At 40.7% G+C, this 24,830-nt stretch overlaps 1 protein-coding gene across 1 annotated transcript in view; it reads right to left on the reverse strand.

The window, feature by feature from the left end:
- The window catches only part of APBB1IP (amyloid beta precursor protein binding family B member 1 interacting protein), a 62,549-nt gene extending 37,982 nt beyond the window's left edge, over nt 1–24,567 (reverse strand). The window contains exons 1-5 of the mRNA XM_062567688.1: nt 24,427–24,567; nt 10,463–10,534; nt 7,109–7,196; nt 5,668–5,960; nt 160–237 (exon numbers count right to left, since the gene is read on the reverse strand). Of these exons, the coding sequence (XP_062423672.1) occupies nt 160–237; nt 5,668–5,960; nt 7,109–7,196; nt 10,463–10,534 (531 nt within the window). The 5' untranslated portion in view covers nt 24,427–24,567. The remainder of the gene's footprint in view (nt 1–159; nt 238–5,667; nt 5,961–7,108; nt 7,197–10,462; nt 10,535–24,426) is intronic.
- Nucleotides 24,568–24,830: the final 263 nt, after the last annotated feature.

Genomic DNA, 24,830 nt, shown 5'->3' on the forward strand with positions numbered 1-24,830 from the left:
TGACAAGACAGCTCCATAGGGTAACACTTGATGTTTCAGGTCAAAGGCAAAATATGAAAAAGCCTGATTATCTTAGCAAGAACTCTATTATTGAGAATAATGACAATAGATACCCAATTGGAAGCTATTATAGTAGCATTTCACTGTTTTAAGTCCCACCTTTTTAACTTTGGCTTCTTTCAGTTTCTCCAAAGCAAGTTTTATCTTGTCAGCTTTAGCCTGTGCCTCTTGTTCTTCCTGAAAAGACACAAACTGTTCATTATACTTTTTATTAAATAAGGCCAGCAGTTTTACATTTACATGAAACTTGAAGAGTTGTTTCTTGTTATTCATATCCAGAAAACTGGGCTTGTCATGGGAAATTTCATTATTACATGGAATCCCTGGCTTTCCTTGAGTTAATGCCCTCCAGCCTAAAGGCTTGATTTAGAAGTCCAGTGCTTCCTTTTGTTGCCCAGTCATACAGCTCTTTCATGATCAGTTCTTCATATGCTGCAGGAATGCTTGAAAACTGGGCTTTTCTGTATTTCCATATGGGTCACAGCTGATACATAAGAGAAGATGTAGGAAGATCTAACTCAAATTTCCATTGCACTGTGGATGCAGCTGCTTCAAAGAAAACTCTCTCTCTCTCAACAGGATTTAGAGAACTAGAGCTTTTAGACTCTTACTAAAAACTTGGTTTGCCATAATGACACTCAATTTGAGATGTTCTGTTAAATAAGTTCATTGACTTGAATTCCTTTGCTTGCTACACACAAGCTCTTAACTGCTTGTGTACTTCTGGAGAGGAGCATCCCCTTCAGCAGGGTGAAGTCACGATCTTTTATTCTGGTAATGGACCCACTCACATTAACACAGCCACTGTGAGACTCGTACTGATTTCAGTATGACCAGGCTCTTGGTTTACAAGGTGGCTGCATCAATATCATGCTCCTCTCTTAACATCAGTGAAGTATGTGATTCTAGTGTACTCTGGATCTTCAGCTGCTGAGAGCTTTAGGTATGCGAAGCAGATGCCAGTGCCTACTGTCACCTTTGTGACCGGTATAAAGATCCTAATCATTTCTTCTTGCCGTCTATCTTCCAACAGTCACCCTGCGAGACCTGCAGAGTTGGAAAAGTACATTTTGGACAGCAAGTAACTGCAGTTTCTGGTGCTGCCCTGGACTGTTAATGCTACTGTTTCTTTCCAGCATTAAATCCCTGCTGCTCATAACGAAGGCTGCCTTTACTTTGCATTCTCTCTCTTCACTGATTTGTACTGTCCCTCTTGATCTTTTCCAATGCCACACTTCCCCCTTTCCTTTACAGGGGTGGGATTTTGTGCTGTGGCACTCAAAGGCACATCCAGCTTCCGATCAGTAACTGAGAGGCAGTTTCTGTCCTGCTTCCATGAAAAAAGCTTCTGTGTTACCTTCATCCACCATTTTCTATCATAAAGTCACCATTTTAGTTGCCCTGGGATTATGAGAAGGCCAGGACCAGGATGCCTGCAGCTCATGGGAGAGGCACGTGCAGGAAACATGTAGGCCTAACTGAGCACTGCCACCACTTCCTTCTTACAAATACCTTACAGATATATCACAGAATCACAGCAAGAAAAGAGTTAAGAAGGTTATCTAAGAAGGTTATCTTGCTCAGCCCCTGCCCAGAGGCAGGTTCAGCCATGACTAAACTACTCCTGACAGACATCCTTCTTACAGCACTAAACATCTTTCCATTTTGTCACAGCTTCCCTTGGATACTTGCATCCCATAGGAGGTCAAAAATACAAGGCAAGGTGTATAACCTCAAAGAGATGGCTTCAAGTGTGATTGCTGTTAACAGATTCTCCATGGATGTCAGACAATAGGTTCTCAAATATCTTTTTCTCCACAAGGTAATGAAATTTGCAATGCAGCAGCCCTGCAGCTCACAGATGATTAACTCTGAGCACCCCAAAAAAGCATCTGTGGTTGAACAACCTGAGAGTCTTCCCCAGTAAGGCTGAATGTTTTACAGAGAGAAGAGCATACAGCTTCTCAGAGCATGCTCTTCTCCTTACCATCTCAAAACATTTCTCTGCAAGAGGCAGGAAAAATTTCTTTACCAAAGTGGTTGAGTATAGTGCAGGCAGGATTTCTGCTGAAAAGCCTAGGCAGGTTCACCTCCATGTGACCTATGTCGAACAGAGTTCATACAAAGTACAAATCCATGAAAAAAAAATCTCACTTGAGGGTTCTCACACTTTCATAACCTTTGTCTTTCTCAAGATAGAAAAAGGTACTGGGACATAGGTGAAAATATTAGCACTGTTACAAACAAATGCTTCTGACAGGCTGAAAGATTTGTTTTCTCACTGCAACTTCATCACCACATTTTCTGGATCTTCAAGTAGACATACAAAAATCTCATCTATATAATGCCCTGGAAAACATAGAGGACCTATTTAGCTTAAGGACAGTTTTTAAAAAGAAATGTCAGAGCTGATGGCAACTTACGAGACTACTTCTTTAAAAGAAATACTTATTTTTAATTTTGGGACATTTAAAGGTTAAGAAATAGAGTCTTGGTATTAAAGGTACAAATGTTATAACACTATGTTTATTTGACTACAGACAACCACAAGTGCTAAACAAAATGTCAGCCATGATTTGCTCAGAAATTACCTATCAAGAAACCAGGCAAATGGTAATGTGGATTTTGACAAAACAAAAAATACCCCATTTACAGCTGCACTTCATTCTTCTCAGCAGAAGTATCATGTTGAAGCAAATACTCACTAATCAAGAGACTAAATACTAATTTGAAATCAGTTTTCTGTATTTCATTTTAAATGATTATTATATAAATTGCAAAGTTGAATAACAGATAATAACTGTATAGGCAACTTTGTGTATGCCATACAGCAGTGAGGCCACCAGTATTTGATTATCACTGGTAACAGAGAATAAGTAGAACTTTCTGAAGAAATCAACTTCTGCAGAGAGTTTCTTTGGGAATGCTCCTGCCTCTTCTTCTCATCCTTCTCTGCCATCAACCTGTATTTGTTTCCTATGGTGCTAGTTTCTGGGAAGAGACCAGAAGACATTACTAGAGATTTAACTCAGCACACAGACTCCTAGGAGCACTGCAACTGAGCGAGGCAGAGGTGATTTCCAGACAAATTATTCCACATAGAATTCCAGCTGTGTTTAGCTGTGTTTAGTAAGTATGTCCCCTCTTCACTTAGAAATCTCGTTTGACCCTCAGGTACTGCAGGATGCCAGTAAATAGAGAATTAGCCACATGAGAGCTACCTGAGACCTGAAACTAAAAAATAGAGTATGAAATAAATGAAAATGTAAAATGAATTCCTCAACGAAAAGGACTGTTCAGCACTGTTGATTGCAGTGGGCTTTAGCTCACAGAATCATAGAAATGTTGGTTGGAAGGGAGCTCTGGAGATCTGCGGTCCAACCCCCTGCCCAAAGCAGAACTACCACCAATACTGTATCAGGTCAGCTGCAGCTTTGCCTGGCCAAGCCTAGAAAATCTCCAGAGATATATATGACCTCTCTGGGTTATCTGTTCCGGTGCTGCACCACCTACCAAAGTGAAAAAGGTTTTCCTAGTGTTCTGTCTGAAACTATAAAGGAACAGCAGGTAGCTGTTGCCCCTTGTTATGTCATCTATGACTACCAAGAAGAGCTTGGCTTGATCAGCTCCATGGTTACTCTTAAATATTTCCAGGTTGTCATTAGATCATCTCTTAGCCTCCTCTATGAGATCAAACAAGCTCCGCTCCCTCAGCCTTTCTTCATGGTTATGTGCTCCAGGCCCCTGTCCATCTCAGCTCTCTGCCAGACACTCTCCAGTATCTCCACTGCTAAACCTGGATGCAGTATTCCAGGTATAGCATCACTAATGCCAAGCAGAGAGGAATAAGTTCTCCCGTCAATCTGTTGGCCATGCTCCTCCTAACGTAGCCCAGTTTCCCCTGCCCAGATGACTGTTGGGTCACATTCAACATGGCACCCACCAGAACCCTAGCTGCATTCAGCAGGGTTGTTACTCAGCCACTTGTCTCCTGGACTGTACAAATTCATGAGTTTTTTCCACCCTGGGTGCAGGACTTTGCTCCTAGCTGAGTTTCTGAAGATTTTGCTGGTCCAGTCCTCATGGGTCTCCAGGTGCCGCTGCACTGAAACTCTGCCATTGATTATGTCAGCTAGTTCCTTTAAAAGCCTCAGGACTTTCGCAGATGATCTTTCTGTCACCATTCAGATCACCGATGAAAATGTTATATATGAACCCCAGTATTGATCCCACTTGCTACCAACCACTAGCCAGATGCTGAGCCATTGATCACCATCCCTGGAGGCTGGCAGTTTGGTCAATCTTCAGCCTATCTAGCAGGCCACTCTTCCAGCCCATACTTCCTCAGCTTCAGAAGCAGACTATTTGGAAGCTTGATATTTCCTTAAAGGTCATCTTCCCAAATCAGCATAGGAATACACTTGCAGGCCATGCAACAGAATTTTTCTTGACAGCACCTCTTCCATATCAGTTATACCAGTTAAATAAAAGACTTCTGTGGTCTAGCTGCTCTTTTTACAAATATTGATATTCCTTTAAGATAGGAATCCAACTGTTATCTTTGAGATACAGAAAAAAGGCAGAGTTCCTCCCTCATGTTTACAGTTTTCACTCTTCAAACAGAGCACTGAAAGCTTGCATATCCTAAATGAAGCTTTATCCAGTGAGTTGCCTTCTAGTATAATCAAAAAGGCCCTCTTCGCACTGGATTTCTGTTCTTTTTGCTAAATGTTTGCTGTATGATGCTAAACATAGAGGTAGCAATGATGTTGAGGATATTCATATTCAGTTTATGTGAAATTTTAAATAGCAATGAATTGCTCAGATCTTAAGCTGGATTGACCAGTCAGTTACAGATGGGCCAACAGAGCACTTTTTTAAAAAAACCTTCTAAACTTTCCATTCCCTAAATGTAAACAACTCCTGTCCATCACAGTTACTCTGCATAAGAAAAAAAAAATTCTGAAAGAGATTCTTCTGGATTTTTCATTTCAAATTCATGCTTTTTCTACTGCATCATTCTTCTAATGCACACATTCTCCCCAGATGACTGTGACAGGGTAGAATTCTTCTGTTATCTCCCTCTCCACAACCTCATGCTGAAGAAATGAATCTTAAATGCATCTATTAGAAATACCATGTTGATTTTGGTAGTTAAAACAGATTTGCAAGTGGGAAAAACGTGGAGGAGGCTGTGACAACTCTGATAAATTTGAGCATACAGGTAAGCCAATTGTTTATAAACAGTACCTACTGATAACTTTGGCATCTCCTAAATAGTGTCCCATATTGCAGATGGTATTCATTACCTTCCTTCAATGACAAGACCAACAAGAGTTGGTTCTAACCCCAGTGCTGAGATTAGAAGAGAGGTACTTGTGCTCAGCCTTGCACACAGTGTACCAGTGTACTAGCAAATGCTAAGTTTTGCACAATTGAGCAGCTTTTCCTATTGGAAGAAATTAGTTAGACCAGAGGTAGATCTAGCAGATAGTTCTTGAACCTGCTCACCAATAGCAATAGACTAGCAGTAGATGGCAATGAACCAACACAGAACAGTGAGATCTTTGGCCATGCATTGATGCCAAATCCAAGATATCTGCTTACCTGAGTGAGTGGCTCAGGAGGAGGTGGTGGCGGCGGCGGTGGAAGGTCTAAATTAGGGTCTGGAGGTGGAGGCGGCAAGTCGTCCCCAAACTGTCCAGTAACGGTAACATAGTTGCTTGACATACAAGAAGTGGCAGTATCCAAGCCTGTTGAAGGCTGAGTGACTTTACTTTGTTGATTGCCAGTAGTAGTTTTCTGGGCTTGTAACGTTCTCTGTTCAACTTCGTTTATGTCTGCTACAAGATCAGCCATTAAAGCATCAAGGTCTTTGTCCTCTAGGGCACTTAGGGATTCTGTAAAGAAAACCACCAAATATATTGGAGTGAATGCAGTGCAAAATGGTGTGTTTCCAGTTCAGCGGAGATTAAACTGTAGGAAATATGGTTACTTTAAGTTATAAGGATTATGGGAAAGAAAACAAATTGTTAAATGGGTTAAAGAAAACAGATGTGTTTTGCAAATAGCTATTAATCTGGTCATACTCAAATTTAGAATACAAAGAATTCAATGAATACAAATTAGACAAGACAGGAAGCTTCACTTTCAGTGATACGGTCTGAGGCCTGTAATATATTTCAAAATCCAGCCCTGATCCAGCAAAGTTCCTGAGCATATGCTTAGTGATATGGACACAAGAAGCTCAGTTAGCTCCCATTAGACTGCTTATACAGCTGAAGTTAAGTATACAACTTGGCAAGTTTTGGTACAGTACACTACAATCTGCATAACTGAGCCCTAGATCAAGAATACCTTCATATATTAGTACCATTCTAAAATTCTAAAATCAAAATGAGGCAAAATCAGAATCTGAGAATTCTAAGACTTAAGAAATTGCATGACATTGATAGCACAACTGGGTGATCAACATCTGTGACGTATTTCATGTGAAATGCAGGGTTTTGAGGTGCCACTAAGCAAAAGAACAAACCAGGTAGTCTCTTTTTCAAAAGCATCTTATCAATCAGATCTAAATATTCCAATATTTACTATATGTCTTTTCTCTGTCACAGTGTAAGACAAAATGATACACTCTTATTTTGGAAATTAATAGGTAACTTCTTACTGACTTGTTTAAACTAGGCCATAAAAAAAAATATCCTGTGGAATGACATCCTGTAGGATGATTTAGCTGCTTTAGAATAGAATGGTTCTTTAAGAACCAGTGGATTCAGTGGTTTTAATCTCTTTGAAGAGTCTAATTCAAGAAAAAAATCACAAATGCATAGAGGACTTGGCAATGTCCGTTTAAAGAAAATCAGACCCTTTTGAAGCCGACACACATGAACCGAGTGAGAACTAAGACACAAAAATGTGCTCTCTCTCAGCAAAGCAGCAATGTTTTTACAAAAACAGCACTATTTTGAGGTTTCCTTTTCATTTCTTGCTGTGATACATTTTAAATAAGTACCAAAAGTACAAAAGAGTCCTTGTGGCTACTTACCATTTAAATCTTTAAAACCAACTGTAAAGCTAAATTCCTTGTTGGCCACTTCGGGGGATGGAGATGGTAAAGTCTCCACTCCCAAACTCTGTTAAGGTGAAAGAAAAAGAAAGATGCCTGATGACATTATTTCTATTACAGACATTAATACCTGTCAATGACTTACCCTGAATGTGTCTACTGAAGTTAATTCTTCTTCAAGGAACAGAATACCACACACTAGTTTCTGAAGTTGTACCTAGACTAGTAAACCAAATGGAGCTGGGATAAGGGCTCAAGCACTGTCTCACAAACATGCCAACTGTTTAATGGCTCTCATGCTTTCCAGTAAAATGTTGGCCCACACCAGTCACAACTCTGCCAGGCAACACCTGGGCATGGTTTAGGGCACAGCAGATGTTGCAGTAGTTTCCAGCAAAGACAGAGGATAAAGCCAAACTGGTTATGGGGTTTTGGTGAGGTTTTTTTGGAAGGGGAGTTTAAAAGAGTTTAGCTGTGAATGTGTACACATGAGCTATGCACTGCTGCTTGGTCCAGAGTGATTTGTTTACTAAACAGACACAAAATCTAGCTGTTATTTTCTCCTGCTGCTTGAAAAAACATGCTGTTGTTTGCAATGTAAACCACAAAGCTGCATAGTTAAATAGAGAATTCCCAGCTCATAGCTTGTTATTTAGGGAACCACTGGTTTGTAAAGTTAGGAAAAGTGTATACAATGAAGAGAAAGAAAGATAAATTCTCCTTCTATTCTCCAACGAGGAAATGATAGCTCTAATAACCAAGTGCTAGAACTGCAGAAACAAGACTGGAAGGCATTTCAAGGGGCTATATAGAACATCCACCTGTCAGACCAGCTATATCTCGGTCATACCTGACAAATGTAGAGCTAGCCTCTTCTAAAGAAGAAAAAAGAACAGAAAAAAAGAACAAGAAAAGGGAAAAAAAAAAGCAGAAAAGCCTCTGATCAGACATATTCCAGCATCTACTCTACCAACCTAGTCTACTGCTTCCTTGCCCGGATCTCTATCCCTGCCATTAAACCTCTGTTCTGATGTTTACCTGAAACTGCCTTTGCTGCACTTGAAGGCCGTTCTCATCGCCTCACCCTCTGCCGACACGGACAACCAAGTACTTCTTTCTGCTCTGAGCAGCCATTTATGTATTTTAAGATTGTTATCAGTCTCATCTTCTCTATCTAGTCTCATCTCAGCTAAACAAACCAGCTCAACCTTTTCTCATAAGCCATGTCTCCTCTCCTTCTCATCAGAGCCACTGCTTTCCTCTGGATTTTCTCCACTTGATGCTCTTCCTTCTCAAAACACAGTGCTGACACTGGGCATCGTGTCCCTGTTGAGGGCTTACCAATGCGGAGCAGAATGGAAGGGTAACTTCACCCCTCACTTCATATACCTTACAGGCTCTACCGTTGTTTATACACCCCTGTGAGATGCATGCCTTCTGCTGCAACAGTATGTCATTTTATTCATATTCAACTTGTACCTGGAGCATTTACATTTCTTAAGAGTTGCCTACAACTGACAGGCATTTTCCATGAAAATTAATGCAAATATTTTTCTTGGCAGCTCTTTTCACATATTTCCCACCCAAGACATCTTGGTTTCTTCTGAAGTTGTACAGAGCTGAAAACCAAAGCAGTGTCAACTTTAAACACTGCTTCTCTGTTAATAGCTACTCTCATAAAAATAGACACAGTATAAATAAGTGAGGGAGAAAGGAAGCCAGTGAGGCAGTTTTACAGTGCCTGAATAAAAAAAAAAAAAGGTGCAAAAAGAAAGGGTACAAAATATATTGGTGAGATAGACTGTAAGAGTATAAAAGATACACTTTCATTATTAACATAAAATAAGAAGTCACAGCATCTTATAGTGGTCAGAAAAGGGCAGAAATAAAGATGAAAGCAGAGAAAGTACAAGTAAAGAGAAACTGAACAGAAAACAATTGAAATACTAAAAAAAATTAAAAAAAGACTTAAAAATAGCAGAAAACCCTGATTCCTGTTCTGCATTTACTTTTCTGCCTTTTCATGCAATGAAAGGGAATTTCTGTGTGTTTCTGTCATTTACACTCACTTTAGGAACAGAAAACCAGGATGGGGAAGAAAGTGTGAAAAACTATCTACAGACTGGTTTAGGAAATCAAGGCTAAAGGAATTAAAAGATGCAAGTCTGTCGACAGAAAGAGTTTTCAGGCTTTCAGATATGCACTGTCTCCTTCTCCCCTCCAGTGCCAAGGGGAGAGGTGAGGCCAGCACTGCAGAGAGCAGGGGGATTAACAGCAGCCTTGGGATACGTGTAGGTACACACCCACACATACATCCGTATGTGTGTATATATATATATATATGTATGTGTATATGTGTGTGTTTGTATATGTATATGTAACTGTAAACACATGGTTATAAAAAAAACATTAAGAAGTCAGAAGGCAACGGGCGGCTAAGTACTATGGTTTGATAGCTAAGACTATCATATGATATCTTGACGCTCACATGGTTTAAGCAAAATTCCTATTCTGTGGCTCAGAATTATTGGCCTTTAATTTGGCAGGCATGAGGATTTACCGAGAGGAAAGACTCCCCAAAACAGAGGCTGCAAGCAAACACACACAGAATCCAAAACAACAGCTTAGGCATTTCAAATAGGCATATGTTAAAATACCACAAATTTATTCAGTTTGTAGTTTAGAACTACACGTTCGCCTTATCAGATTTTAGAGGAAATGTTCCAGGACTGTTGATTTAGAAAAGGGCTCATGATGTTTTATTGTTTCCTCTCAAGAGTGTATTCTGCACTGGCAATAATATCTCTATAAATTCTTGAATGTTACCCTGGCTGTAACTTAATATTCTGGCATATCTAAAGATGAGGTTTTTTGCCAGATACATATATTTTATATAAGAATAAACGTTTTCACGTCCAAAGTTTACATTTGACACACAGGCTACACCTCATTCACCCATGCATGCAAAATGTTCATATGTGAAATTGCAGACTCAAACTCTTCCTGTTTGACTGAATATTTCAACTTCTTGTGGTTGAGTCTAAACAGAATTTAAGTTGCTCATTTGGTATTTTTTGGAAAAAGTATCTTTCAGAAGCAGTTAGCTCTCTTTCATCATCTAACCTGCAATGATATCACCTTGTTTTTCATGCCTCTCATTTTAAATGCCAAATAGAGAAATTCAGTTTATATGTATAATTTATATGTATTTATTTAGTGAAAAAATATGAAAACTGCAGAAAGGCTGTCTCTTTTCTCTAATGTCTAACAACTATTTTTCTAATTTACTAGGGGAAAAAAAAGAATAAATAAATAAATAAAAAAAGTACTTACCTGGGTCAGCATGTCCATTTCTCCAAGTAAATTGCTGAACATTTCATCAATATCATCACACGTTTGCTCCATCTAAAAAGGAGGAACCCACACAGAATCATCACAAATTCATTTCAAAGCCAGCAACACTTAAAAGCAGAGAATATACAGTGCTCTTTTACAATGCTTTCCCAGTTAAATTTAAAACAACTGCTCCTGACTTGCAATAATTTGAGAAGAAAACTCCTTGTACAGCGCAGGAATAACTAATAACAGATCTGAATCTCAATCCTGTATATGCTTGAACACACGCTGGGGCTCTACGCTCACGATGAGTTCCAACAACTTCAGACCTTTTATTATTTACGTTTCATAGGAAGTCATTAGCTAATAAATGATGGATGTATTTTAAACATCTTAAAAATATCTTGCTAGTGAGAAATGGAAAGGGAAACAAAGTTTAAGGCTGAGAAACTCCCGGATGTTTTGTCCTGAAAGCTTGCTTTCTCTGGCTTAAACAACTGAAAGAACAAGAGCTTATTGGGTGTTATCTAGCGCAGCAACTGGTTACGATTAAGTATATGACTGTTTTCTGTCTCAGTATTTCCCCCTAAGTTCTGTCAAATACTAGCGCACTCTGAGAACTTGCTTCTTGCCTAACCTCAGGGCATCTGAGGGAGAGCCCTGAGGCAAGGAGAGCACGTCCAAGCCTGGCGGGACGCTCACTGGGGACTCCTGCCGCAGGAGTGGGGGCGTGCGGGCAGCACCAGACGACACTGCCATGGAGACACGGCTTCTCTAACACTCCGCTTCCCCCTTCTCGTGAATTTGCTCCTCTCCAGGGAGGGAAGTAGTGTAAAAAAGTGTCCAGTGTGGAACGGTGCTGAAGATGAGCGCTACAAATACCATCTTCTTCAAAAGCACAACTCTGCAAGGGATTGAGAAAATTCTAGTAGTGATCACATAACAAGTTCAAGCATGGTCAAATTTTAAATGCGTAAGTAGTCCTATGGATTCCCTGGGTTTGCATGCACCTTACAGGATCAGGGCCAACAAATGCCAAAATGCAATCAACTGAGGACAGGGATAACTCCCACAGTTGCAAAGCCTGGGAAGAAGAGAAGACCAGCAAGTACCCTGTTCTTCAATCTTCCTGCTTTTCATTTTACAGAGCATCTTGCGTCACCTAACAATCCCATAGTTAACTGATAAACGCCACTAAACCTCACAACACCAGAAAAAGGCTTCAGCGACATTCCTGACTTGACAAGAGCTTCCTGAAAACCCCAGCAGAAAGCAAACCCCACTTGAAAAGAGAATATTGGAAAAAGAAAGAAAAAAAATCCAAAAGACTAACCGCTCTAGTAGTTAGGGAAGAAAAAAGCAAGAGCACCGAATATTGGATGACACATCAGTTTACCCAAATTACGTGACTTTTACAGGTTCTAATAAATATAAAGCTGCTTTCTTTGCCATTATATGATTTTATGACCCTTCAGTTATCTTTGATTCATGACTGAAAAATAGTGTAATCATACAAAAAAGCAGCACGGAAATAATTCTGTAAGAATTTCCACTGTAACATTGGAGCTGAGTAGTCACTGCTAACTTTTCCTTATCAATGCATATAAATGACATTTAATATTAGGGTTTTTGAGACCTTAAGCACATGGGGAAAGGGAAAAGGCCTGAATACATGTTCTGAGAATGAAGTATAGAGACATCCATCATGATGACTGATAAAGTAAAGCTGTCACTGAAGCATTCTTTCTGTGATATCTACCTTTTTCTCTTGAATTTTTACAAATCGGTTTTAGGAAGACAAAGTTAACATCTTCATCATGAAAGCACATGCAGAAAGTATTTTTTAAGTGATGTCTTAACTAACATGAGAATCCTCAAAATTTAACAAGGATTTTGTCAAGTGCTAGTAAATGCTTACCAATAATAATGCTATTTTCAAAAGACAGTTAAATAAACCTCCGAAAGGTGCAACTGCAGGAAAGTGTCTTATCCACTCTCTTCTTCAGTTCATTCTACTCACGACTCCTCTGCACCCTCATATCTATTTTTCTTCCTTTGATTGCCATAGTAGGAACAAATAGGTAAAAACAATGCACGGAGCTGGAAATTATCCCATTTAAGAGATGGTGCTGTCTATTGGACTGGCAAATTCTTTCTTCAGGCTTTTACATATAGCCCTGAAATTATTCAAATCAGAAACTCAAAGTGAAACCTGCAGATGTGTGTGCCACTCCTAACAAAAGGAGGAAAAGATTTGCCCAATCTCCAGAGGAAAACTGAATTTCATACTCAGTCCACCTCTATAACCATTAAAGGGTATTTTTTCTGTAAGATTTTTCTGTATCTAGTACTACTAATAGTAACCCCTAAAGTCACTATATAAAAAATGAAAAAAATATGTAAGTATGACAATACTTTCATAATAAACTTCATGTGATGGGCATAGGATATTTAAGCAGAAAAAAAATCAGAACTAAAACAAAAAGAGGAAATTGTGGTTGTAAAGAATAAAAATTTTTAGGAGGGGCACATGTGAAGGCATATATGTGAAACTTTTAACCTATTTTTAAAGTGACTGACTTTCAAAACAATGCCTTCCAAAAGACTTTTGAAACACTTTCTGAAGTAACACCATGAATACAGGAAAAGGTATTCCTTTATGTTTTGTTCCCCCCTAAATTTCACATTCTTAAATCTTCATCAGGCTCTCATTTCCTCAAGAAAACTTGTTTCAAATATATCTACATTTCTCATACTATACATCTAAAGGGTGGGAGCATTTTCTCTCTTCAGCTGGTTATTTTAACCATCAAGTCTCAGTATTTAGTTTATGCATATTAAATTCTCTTTCATAGGTTTCTAAAACACAAAAATATCAACTCATTGCATTTTGACTCATTAGTACATTTATTCACCCTTCATTTACCAGAAGTCCCCCACATCTTCTAGCTCTGGGGGTTTTTTGCCTTCCCAGTTTCAGGCTTAGCAGCCTCTTTGCTGATACAAATCATTTAACTCTAAATTAAGAGGTCTATGAATAACAAGAATTCTTGTATTTTATTCTATTCTTTGTACTTCTAGCATCTTTGTATTTCAGCTCATGTATTTCATCTTTTGTATTTCAGCTCAAAAAATATGTTTCTGCACACATATTTATTCTTCTCTTTAAAATAGAGTGGCTGAGTCCTCCTTGCACGCATTCAGCCTCCAGCCACTTCCTTTTCACAAGGACTGGTCCTACAGCCCCAGATCGCCCCACAATACTCTGGGGTACTGCATTTCTAAACTTACCAAGACTCACATAGGATTTTTCCAGCAACTCAGTGTTTACTCCTGATAAACTCTTTATTTTCAATGGAGATGTAAAACTGTACCTTTTCTCAAGCTATGGGCTAAGAAGTTGGGAGTAAGTTCTCTCACGCCCAATACCAGAGGAATTCTGCAGATGCAGAGAAAATCTATAATGGAAACTCTGCTATTAACACCAACACATGATTCTGTATGAGTACAAACATCTTGATTTATTAAGGTACTAGAGAGAATAAAAACACTCAGAATTTTGCTTTTTTAAAAATTAAGAAAGTTTTGTGATGTGCACACTTACAGAAGACAGCAGTGCTATGTCTATGAACGAGACATAAAAAAAGGATAGAATCAGTAAATTAACAGAATGAGCCGTAAAAGAATGATACAAAATTCACCCTACTTTAAAAATATTTTAAAAACTACTACAAAGCTGACATGGTGACTACATGACGTAGCTTAATACACTAAAAAGAGTTTGACCTGTTAGCCTCGAATACCTCTGCGAGCATTACTAAAAGCTAGTCCTTTTCAACAGGAAGAGTGGTCTAAGTCACGTGGTACCAAGGCTTCTGCACTTGTGATCAGGAAACAAGCTTCAAGGCCTTGTGCAATACCGAACAGGAAACCCCAACGGTATCACAAACGAGATTACCATCTCTGCAACTCAGTCGCAGTTGAGTTGATGCAATTTAATCAGCCTAAGGGCTAGAAACAAAAAGGAATGAGAAACAGCAATGCATCAGTAACAGGCATACCGTGAGGTCTTGCTAGGAACAGTATTAGGACCCAGGCCACTTAGTGACCTCTCAGAAGAGTTACAAACACATGCATTAAATTCAAATTGGTGTCATTATTCTTAAGATGTGACATATGCAAAAAGCAAGCATAAAAATATGTGAGTGAGAGCTCCTGCCCCATGAAAAAAATCTAAAGGACATCTTATCTCCCAGTCCTGCTCCACAGTGTTAAAGGGCCAGAGTAGCACTGCCACAAAAATGAACACAAGCTGTTTGACTGTCCAGATCACCACCACAAGCATTGTACCTTTCTGCTAGCATAATGCTTAAACATTTTTTGGAGTGGAATGAAACTTTTTATGCTTGGAGAGACCCACCAGTAGCCCAATGGTCACATATGCAGTTGGTCATCCCCTATCAGAGAGCGCAAAAGAGGAGAATTGGGAAGAGAGATGAAAATAATTGGGCCATGGAAGGTCCTTCATAGCGAGTGAAGCTGCAAAGAGGGTAACTAATTGTCACAGGAAACAAATGAGAAAGTAGCTTGATAATAAAATGCATCAGAACCTAGAGGAAGGTTTTGGAGACATCACTTCTTCCTGGCTTATAATATAAAAATACAGGATATCAAATGAAACTGAAACTTTTCACATCTGTTGCTGGGAAATGTGCAGAATGTAACTGTGACAATCATCATCAAAACTGATGAGCTAGCAAGCTGGAGTGCTGGTTTATTTATACAAGTAGTTGCAGCTTTAAGTGCTAGTACTTCAAAACATTTCAGGAAGGGACTCGGGGCGGGGGGGGGGGGGTGAAGGATCTGTCAACTGGGAATTGAGTAAAGCTTTCATGACAGACACCATACCTCCCAGCATAGGATTTCTTACACCTTCTTCTGAAGCATGAGACGCCAACCACTATTGGACACAACTTGTTGGCCAAATTGACCCCAAGTTTGAAACAAATCTAACAGATCTAATCTTACAATGATTTTACAGATACATGTCTAGAAAAAAAACTTCTGTGACAACTTTAACGTCTCTTAAAAAATTCAGTGAAGCAGGCTGCAAGTTGCTTAACCTTCTGTTGTATCATCTCTAGTAAAAAGTTCCTAACAGACATGCAGGTCACTTTTTATGAAGTGGAATAGAAGCAAACACCTATTTCTGTGGAATGTAGCCTAAAATAATAATCCAATTAGTTACTAATTCTAGGAGGTGGTAAGAAAGTTTTAGAGTGACAAAGTACAAATGGCAGCTGCTGCCAGCCTTCAAAATCAAAATCAGATTTGGGAATTAGCATGTTCTGAATTTTCTCTTTCACTATACCTACATAAAATGACCCGATATCATTTAACTTTCCTCTGGTATAGTACTAAGTCATATTCTGAAAGGGAGAGATGAACAGCAAGAAGATCACCTCAGAATTGCTGCCTTCCCTAATATTCTACCATTCATAAGCATGGCATTTTCTAAGAAAAAGCTTGCACACACAGAGATAGCTCTGAAAGCAGTTTCTCACTCATATCACCTCTTCTTCTGGGAAGTCTGGTGTGCCAGTGACTATTGGTTTATCTGCAGCTTAAATTATACTGAATATTTAATGTAGGGATGGGTATGACATGTCATAACCCTGCTCATGATGGACAGAAAGCTACATACTAAAACACTGCTGCAGAAGTGTTTTAGTGCAGGAGCTGCAGGAAGCGGGTGATATAATCGCAAAGGTTTTATCCTCACTAGTTTAAGAATACGCTATTTGGTTTTGGATTAAAATTAAAATGGTGAATAAGGATCATAATGTGAGAGAATCAGTCTTTAATGCTTACTTAGGGCACTGAAGCATCTTCAGCTGACCATGCCATATAAAACACTTCACAGTATTTTCCATTTATTGCTCCAGACACATATTTTTACATACATGGTAGAACCAGTTCTGACTCAAGTTGCCTTATTACCCTGTATCACACCATTGCTCATATGGACTCTAGCAAGACTAAACGCACACTTGATAACTAGACCTATAAAACTCCTACTCTACTAACTCTGCAATCATACATGCAGATATAAGTACAAACACCTTTAGATAAGAGTATCGCAAACTCACAGCTACTACTTCTTTTTCATAACTAGGATATATATATATATATATATATACATATACATATATAAATACAATTATATATTCTTAAAAGCTTGTTCTCTTTTTGCTGTTTTGAAATTCACAGTTATTCACACGTATTACAGGGATAATCCTGTAGCTTAGGACAGAATTTAGGGGGAGTCTTTGTTAGCCTAAAAGACTCAGACATCATAGACCTGAAAACAATACTGCTGCACTTCAATGATAACAGCAGTTGTATTGTACCCTTGTTTTGCTATAAAATGATAATGATAATTTCAGTATCTCAGAGACTCAGAGACAGAGATATATGAATACAACAATTGAACGGGGGTACAACATCATCATATATATATATATATGCTCATATATATATAAAATTTCTTGCACAGATATATTTGAGAACTTGATTTTCCATTGGCAATAGAGAGAGATTTAGTACATGTTTGCAGAGCATCACGGGACTCTGACTCAGGCCATCCTTCAGGGGACACTGCCTCAGCAACCATCACTTCTGCCACCCCCAGCCTATGCCTTGCCCCCATGCACCAAGTAGCTGTGGGTCCTGCTTTTAGGGTGAGGCAGGTTGGCGAGAATATTGAATGGTGCCACAAGCTCAGTTAAAAAGACAGAGAGGGATAACAGACTACCTAAAAGTTTATCTGCAGTACATAAGGAGGAAGTTACTCAGGGCCAGAGGAGTGAGTAATCGAGGAGCTCTGGAAGCAAGATGAGACCGGACAGGCAGAACATATAACTGGTGACAGGCAGCCTATGTGACAGCTCCAGAAAGTGAACATACAGGAATTCTGCCCTCAAGTTGGGTGGGTGACACAACTCATTCACCAGGCTCATCCCCAGAATCACTCTCCCAGGTACAAACCCAGAGTCTGATCCCTGGAAAATGCATCCCACAGGGCAGAAGGGACCCAAGTCCACCCCAGCAGCTGAGGTCTGTGAGCTAAAAGCACTTTATGCAAGAGGAAGAAATAACTCCTATGCTATGACACAAACTCAGGGAGAAGAAAGTTGAGGAGCAATGTCTCTCTTTCAGTATCTCACTTTGGAACATCCTGTCAACTCCCAAAGGGGACTGCTTTCATGGAGCTAGAAAGCAGTGCCACTTCTGTTCTTCCTTACATATCCCCTCTGCAGACAATCTGCTTCCATCTGGCCTGTGGGCCTAAGAACATTACAGAAATACTGTATAGCTACTGACTCAGTCATCTTGTTTTTCCTTTGTCACTGAATTATGGAACAGTTTGGGGACATTCTTACCATACAGAGACAACAAATTCTCTGTATAATATGAAATAATAGAAAGAGATATGTCTCCAGTCTTACATCTTAACACAGATGTGGCAGAAGAAATAACTCTCAATTATGCACCAAACTGCTGGTACAAAGGAACAAGAGATGTTTCTCCATTCCCCCACCTTATCTTCTCCTGGAAAGGGCAGCGAGCTGAATTCGAGGGCGTCTCCCTGAGCTAGATTCAGCTCATCAGCTACCAGCTGTGTGGTGTTACCTTCCCCTGGTGGCTGCCCGCCACAAGGTTCATCTGTTTTGTGCTTTCAGTATGGAGAGTGAAGAAAAATATATTCTGTTAATTGCCTAATTCAGCTCTACTCAGGTATAAACAGCTGCAGTCATACAAGTGACCACAAAACATGGGTCAGAATCTTAGGTTCCTCCGGCTCCTGCCCTGCTGGGAGAGCAGAATGGTGGACTAATGCAACTCTGAATAGCACAAATTTGTTCTATCTCTTTCCACATTCCTTCCCATAATCTGTAGTTTGCTAATGTTGGGGTAATGTTTTCCTTCCTGCCTTCCAGTTACCCAATGTTGCTGTAGAGAACCCATACACCAAATAGAGACTGTCTTGTATTTAAAGATTGCCAGCAAATGAGAACAGTACAATTACTAGCAATTTTTGAACCCAGAAAAAAAGGTCAGCCTTTCTCCATCCTGGAACGGATCAAGCAGCCTGTAAGTATTTAGTTTTCATTGCTACTTTTGAACTATTCTCAGAATTCACCTATCCTCAGTCTCTGAGCAATAGAAGTGTGTCTTGCAGATCTCTGTTAAATGAAGATTTTGACATTTAGCTTCAGAATCCATAATGCTCATTGATCTTACATTAATAGACTGTAACCAGAAGAAAAAGATAGTCAAGAAAGCACATAGATGAAGAAGAAATACAGGGACCCACAATAGGGGAAAAAACTCCCTCTCCCCTTCCCTATTCCCACTAGAACAGAGAGATGATGAATTTGGGATAATGGAAAGAATTATACAAATTTAGCAAGAGAAAAAAGAAATAAAAAGATATAGGACAAAATTTAAGTTCAGGAGCTGCTGTGTTGCATAATCAATGGTTCATCTGTTCTCTCCCTCCTACAATATGCCATCTGAGGTAAGTGCAAGATACCCTATGAAGATCCATGAGGGCACTGTCTACTCACACAAGTAATTTATTTCTAGTCCTAATCATACGCAAAAGCTCTGACTCACTACTTTATCTTTTACAATCAGATGTTCTTATTATTGCTATAAAACGTCAAGAAGGACATTCATGGTAGGGGAGGAACACTGAAAGAGGAAAAGACATTAATGTAAAGGTATAATTTCAAGGCCTGTATTATCTTTCCACCTAGAAAAGCTGTTTCTTTCAGTCTACATTATGCAAGAGATCACAAACAGATACGAGCAGTGGGTGTCAGACAAAGATCTGTAAAGAAGGCGGAAGCCTGGAGTCCCCACAGATGGGCTGTTGTACTGGTATGGCTGCTTTGCCACAGAGGAGACAGCCGTGGGAGGAGAACACAACAGAGAAGAGGAGCATCTTGTGACATTTCCAGTATAGTTCTTCCACTTCCGTAAGGTTTTCCATGAGAAAGCAACACCATTGCCTCTCTCTTTTTCCTTACCAGAGAAGGAACAACTTCTCTGATCTGATAAGAAATAACACTTCCAGCATGGCAAAGGGGAGACAAGGGAGCTCAATCTAGTAACAAATATGAATTGCTGGATTTCAGGCAAGAACAAGGCCCCTGTGGACAAAAGTGCAGTTACTTTCATGCTGAATCCCTTCTTAGGGCTAACCCCCAGAACTTCTGGCTCATTTATATTGGCTCTCTCAGACATCAGGTTTGCTGGCTTTCCCTCAGGTATGAGGATGTAGCCAGCAAAGTACAAAACTAAGCTGTGACCACAACAGCCTTTGGGATTGCTACCAACATGCGCGTTTTTAGCATGTACCCTCACTTGCTCAGGTCCTCTGAGCCGTGTCTACTGCAGATCTCCAAAATTTAAGATATCATCAAAAACACAGAGCAGAACAGTAATGTAGACTTGACTGTCATTTAAATGATATTTTTTATGTGCAGTCAGAGACAGAAACTACATCAACTTTCAAAAACACTTCTTGGGCCACACTGCTGATACATCCTTCTTGTTTCTGTACTTCAACAGAATTCTCCCATAGCAAGTGAGGAGAACTGGGAACTCTAGTACTGTTGGAAAGCCCGAATCAAAATCTGTGCATCTGCGCAGGACAAAAGCTATCATATGTCTGTAGTATGTGCAGTGAGAGAGGCGAAGATGCAGTGAGTGCGCCAAAATGGCCACAAAGGCCACTGACCTGCAAATTTTCCTTTGCTGCCAGTATGGACTGGGTAGCAGCAGGTAACTGCCACCTGGATGATCCTGTGCAGCTTGCCTACACTCCTGGTGAGCTGCCTTTTAGGTAGCATGCTAACTGTCCTAAAACCAGGAATTCAGAAGGTCATTTCTAATTTTTATAGGCAAAATCATCTACTTAGCACCTCTAAGATTTTGGCTCTTACATGTTCTCTCTGTGCTTGATGGACTGGCAATGCTGCTAGAAGCAGATCTGGCCTTCATACATTCAGCCCCTCTCCTTCTAGGTGTAGGACAATAAAGTTTCCACTTTTTTTTTCCTCATTACGTTGGTTGGACTATCTGAGGACAGCTGAGAACTTTCCACTATTAATGATATCAGCCACACAGGGTCTGCCCATCAGCAATAGCAGACACCCAGGGAGTACCATCCTTTAGAATTAGTGCTGTATGTCATGCTTTGTAGCCCACATCCATTGCTTTAGAATACAAGCAAATATCCAGAGTGGATATGGAAATGGACTGAGAAGATGCATCTAGTACAAAACTTCTATCAAAAAATATCTCTGTATTTCTAATTAAAATATCACAGAAAATTTCCATTCAAATATACTGAATCTCCTTCTAGGATTCATAATGCACCCATCCCCCCAAATGATACCCAATAACCTAAACTCCATTTTTTTGAGGCTAAATACATGTTGTGCTGGATCAATGCTCAACAAGAAGGAACAGTGCAGTCAACAATCTGATGTGGCTTCTGGTAGCAAAAATTATGAGAGTAATTAGCCAGCCACAGATCTAACAGGTCATTTTACTGGTAGAAAGGCTTTGAAATTAATGGTAGATTTAAACTTCTTGAAAAGTCATTATCAAGCCAGTTTGTGAATTTCTACATTAAAGTTGTAAGTCAGATCAAAGCCATCTGTGTTTCTTTTTCATTCACAGTCCAGGAACAACACTATAAATTAATATTGGGAAGGGGAGGGAGACAAATATTTAGGTGTATTCATGTAGATGCTCAAAAGTTTCCTAGAGAAACTTCAGTAGAAAATAGGCATTCTAGTTCCTTTCTTTCACAATGCAGCATACCAACTTCCACCCTCATAGCTATACCATTAATGTCTAGGGTAGGCATGGATTAATAGGTGGGATGAAAAGGAAAACTTTTCAAAGAGCAATTTGTATCATGGATCACTCCTAATCATGGAAAGAGAGATGAGTTCCTATCATCTGAGCTGGTCGTTCTAGGCTCTCTGTTTAGTCAATAAAGAAAGGCATTTTTAGAGAGCATGATTGATAGTAGTTGTGTAAAATTGGGTTGCTGAACCAAATTTTAGGAGCACCTATCTACCTCTGAAGACTACAAACGTGACTCAGAACAGCAGGTGACTAACTAAAATGCAAATGTATAAAGTTGGGTGAAGAGCATCTTGCCTATAGAGACTGAGAAGTGCTTTGGAAGGTCTGCATATATCAATATATTAGCATTGGCATTAGACATCTTAAAGCTTTTATACTGTCTCAGGCAAACAAAAGCTCTTTGTACAAGCCTTTAAACACTACCAGTCAGTCTTCTTCGCTATCACCCTAGATCAAGCACCAACAATGTGCAGGCATCATCACAACAGGTCAGACAGACATACTATAAAATAAATCAAGATATGCTGAAATGAAGGATTTAAAAAAAAAATCTGTGGCAAAGAAAAACACACATGGTTTGCAGAGGCAGCAAAAAAGGACCTTGGTCCCTGATATATGAAGAATATGCAGGAAATCCAAATTCAGCTGTAATGTTATCTCTGAAACACAACCCCTCTTCTTCTCCTCAAGGGATTTACAGTGTTGCCGCTGGATACAGTGTGCCTCTGGACAGCTAATTTGCTTGGACATTTTGTAGAGTCAGACAGATGCAGCTGCTGATCCTTCCATCCCTAGAAGGTTGGTTACCTAAAGTCCTAGCTCTCATCTCACCACATGTTGCAGAGCAAGAGAGGAAAAGCTTTCTGCCTTTTGTTCCTCTCTGTTGTAAGACATCGGTTCCTTCTCTGATAACAGCAAAGGTGAAACTCAGCAAAAGCAAAATCTTAGCACACTGGGTAAATTCTTTACTGCCTAAGAAATCTCAGGCTGTGGTCACATGTACTGAGTTAAGCTGTTACAACATGCAAATAGGCTCTCGTTCATATTGCTATCCCATCTGTGCAAGTTACTACACTCCCAAATGTGTTAGCCTCTAAAGCTATATATATATAAACAAACAAATAAAAACACTTTAACTGCCTGCTTCATAGGTTTGTGAGTTACAGTCAGTGATCTGGTAAAGATTGCTCAAGTACAGCGAGAATCAGACACTGTAAAGACCGAACTAAGCTGGAACAAATCCACTTGATAATGAAATAAATCAACACTTTAAAAGGCATCACACTCTACTTGAAGACACTGTGCACCAAATAACCACAAATTCCAGCAAGAACAATCAAAACACAAGCTACTCAACAATTACTTTGAGCCTTCATAATCATATTTGCCTCCAAAGAGCAGAAGTCTGCAGTATCCACAAGTAGTACTTAAAGGAGAAGGAAAAAAAATGCAGAGAATGATTAAAAATACCCTTTCACATATAGTACATTTTTCCAGTTATATGTGTTCCCAGATGGATCAGAATTCTCTGAAAATATAAAACAATAAGGATCACTCAGATATCTGTAATGCTTTTGATTAAACCTCCCACAGACTTTTGTAACCCATATTTCAAATCAAATTATTTCCATTTTTAAGTAATGCTTGCACAAAGCACGAGGTGCAATTAAATGTAATATTCTCATTTGAAAGCTCACAGGGGAAAATAGAAACAGAACAGATTCAGAAAAAAAAGCAACAAATTATTTTTTAAACAAATTTCACATTCTTTACAAAGTTTCTAGAAAAAACATCTATGAAGTTAGCAAAGGCCAACAAGAAGTAATCTGCACAGGTAAAGCAGCTCATCTAGCACAGCCCACTGAGGCACTGGGGCCTGAACACTTCTCTGTAACAAAGCAGATGTATTAAACTGGATCTGGGAAACACTGTATCTACATTGCTGTTGTGCAGTCATATGTGTAACTGACATTCGTTAGAGGCAAGTTAGGGGCAGATGACAAAATATGGTCTTCATGCAACTCACTGAAAGGAACTAAAGCCAAAAAGGAAAAATGGCTCCCAAAGTCTGAAAATGCAGGTTTTGAGGGTTAATTCTAGAGTCAAGTTGGAGCCACACTAATGACAGAATTGGAGAAATCTGGGGCGAGGAGGGGTCTCCACAAATCCATCTGCCTGCCCCGTTTGGTGGCATTGTGCCTGTTTCGTTCATATGCTGTATCCCAGCATTCAGGTCTCTAACGACGCATGAAGCCAGGCTGGAGGATGTTCTGCCTAAGACGCTCTACCCACCACGTCCGTCTTCCCAGCGAACAGAGTTAGTAACTTCTCTTTTGGTACACGGGATTGAAAAAACACTCCAGGCTTGTGGAGATTGCATTTAGGTCAGGCTTCCTTGGCTTTCACGAGGTTGTTGTGTGTCCTCACCCTTAAGGGACACATCATCCCCTTCCCCAAACTGAGTGGCCAAATACACCACCTGGAGAGGGAAGTAAACTCCGTTCCTTGGCAGCCTGTTTTGCCACAACCCCACCATCTCCCATGTGTTTGGTTTAGGACTGTGAGCCTTCTATTTTCACATGGGGTGCTTCTGGGTGCTCGTGCCAGACCACTTGGTCTGCTGGGCCTGGCACCCACACTCCCTTTCCCAGAGTCCAGCTGCAAGCAGGGCACTGCTCTCCCCTCCTTTTCCCCCCGGGATCCTTCCTGCAACAGGCTGCTTTAGGGGAGCTTTTGCCTTTCAGCCTGCAATCTCCTGCTCGCCCGGTACCGCCTGGGGCGAAACGAAGCTCTGGCCCAGGTCAGCCCTACCAAAGAGGGCAAACAAGGCCCATAGCTGCATCAACAAGTATTTTAACCCATCCAGGCCGCGTCCGCCCGTCCCCCTCAGGAGCTGAGCAGCCCCAAGGAGAGCGGCTCGCGGAGGCAGAGCGGCCCGGGGGCTGCGGGCTCCCCGCGGCGCTTCCCGCGGCCGCGCCGTCGGGGCCCCGCGCCGGCGCCTCCCGGCTTACCTTGGCGGGCGGGCGGGGAGCCGGCGGCTGCGGGGGGAACGCTGCGAGCGGGAGGCTGTGCGGAGCCCTGCGCGGCGGGAGCCCGCTCGCCGCCCGTGGGGAAGTGAGGGCGGCCCGCGGGCTGCCCGGCGCCCCGGGGCGGCCACCTCGGCGGGAGCCGCCCCGGTGCGCGCAGCGCCCGCCCTCCGCCGCCCGCGGGGCAGCGGCGCCCCGCTCCCCGGCGGAAGCTGCCGCCGCTGCCGGGCGCCGCGGACAGAAGCGTGACTCCTTCCCCTCCGCGCTCCGGGAGCTCGTCAGCCTCTCTGTTTGCTGCCGTCCCCGCTTCCAGGCAGCAAACTGCTTTTTGTGGTGTTCTGGTACCACTTCGCAGCGTCGCGAATTGCCGCCGTGAAGTCTACTTAAAT

The sequence above is a fragment of the Rhea pennata genome, chromosome 2 (genome assembly GCF_028389875.1).
Source record: "Rhea pennata isolate bPtePen1 chromosome 2, bPtePen1.pri, whole genome shotgun sequence".
In the NCBI taxonomy this organism is placed as follows: Eukaryota; Metazoa; Chordata; class Aves; order Rheiformes; family Rheidae; genus Rhea; species Rhea pennata.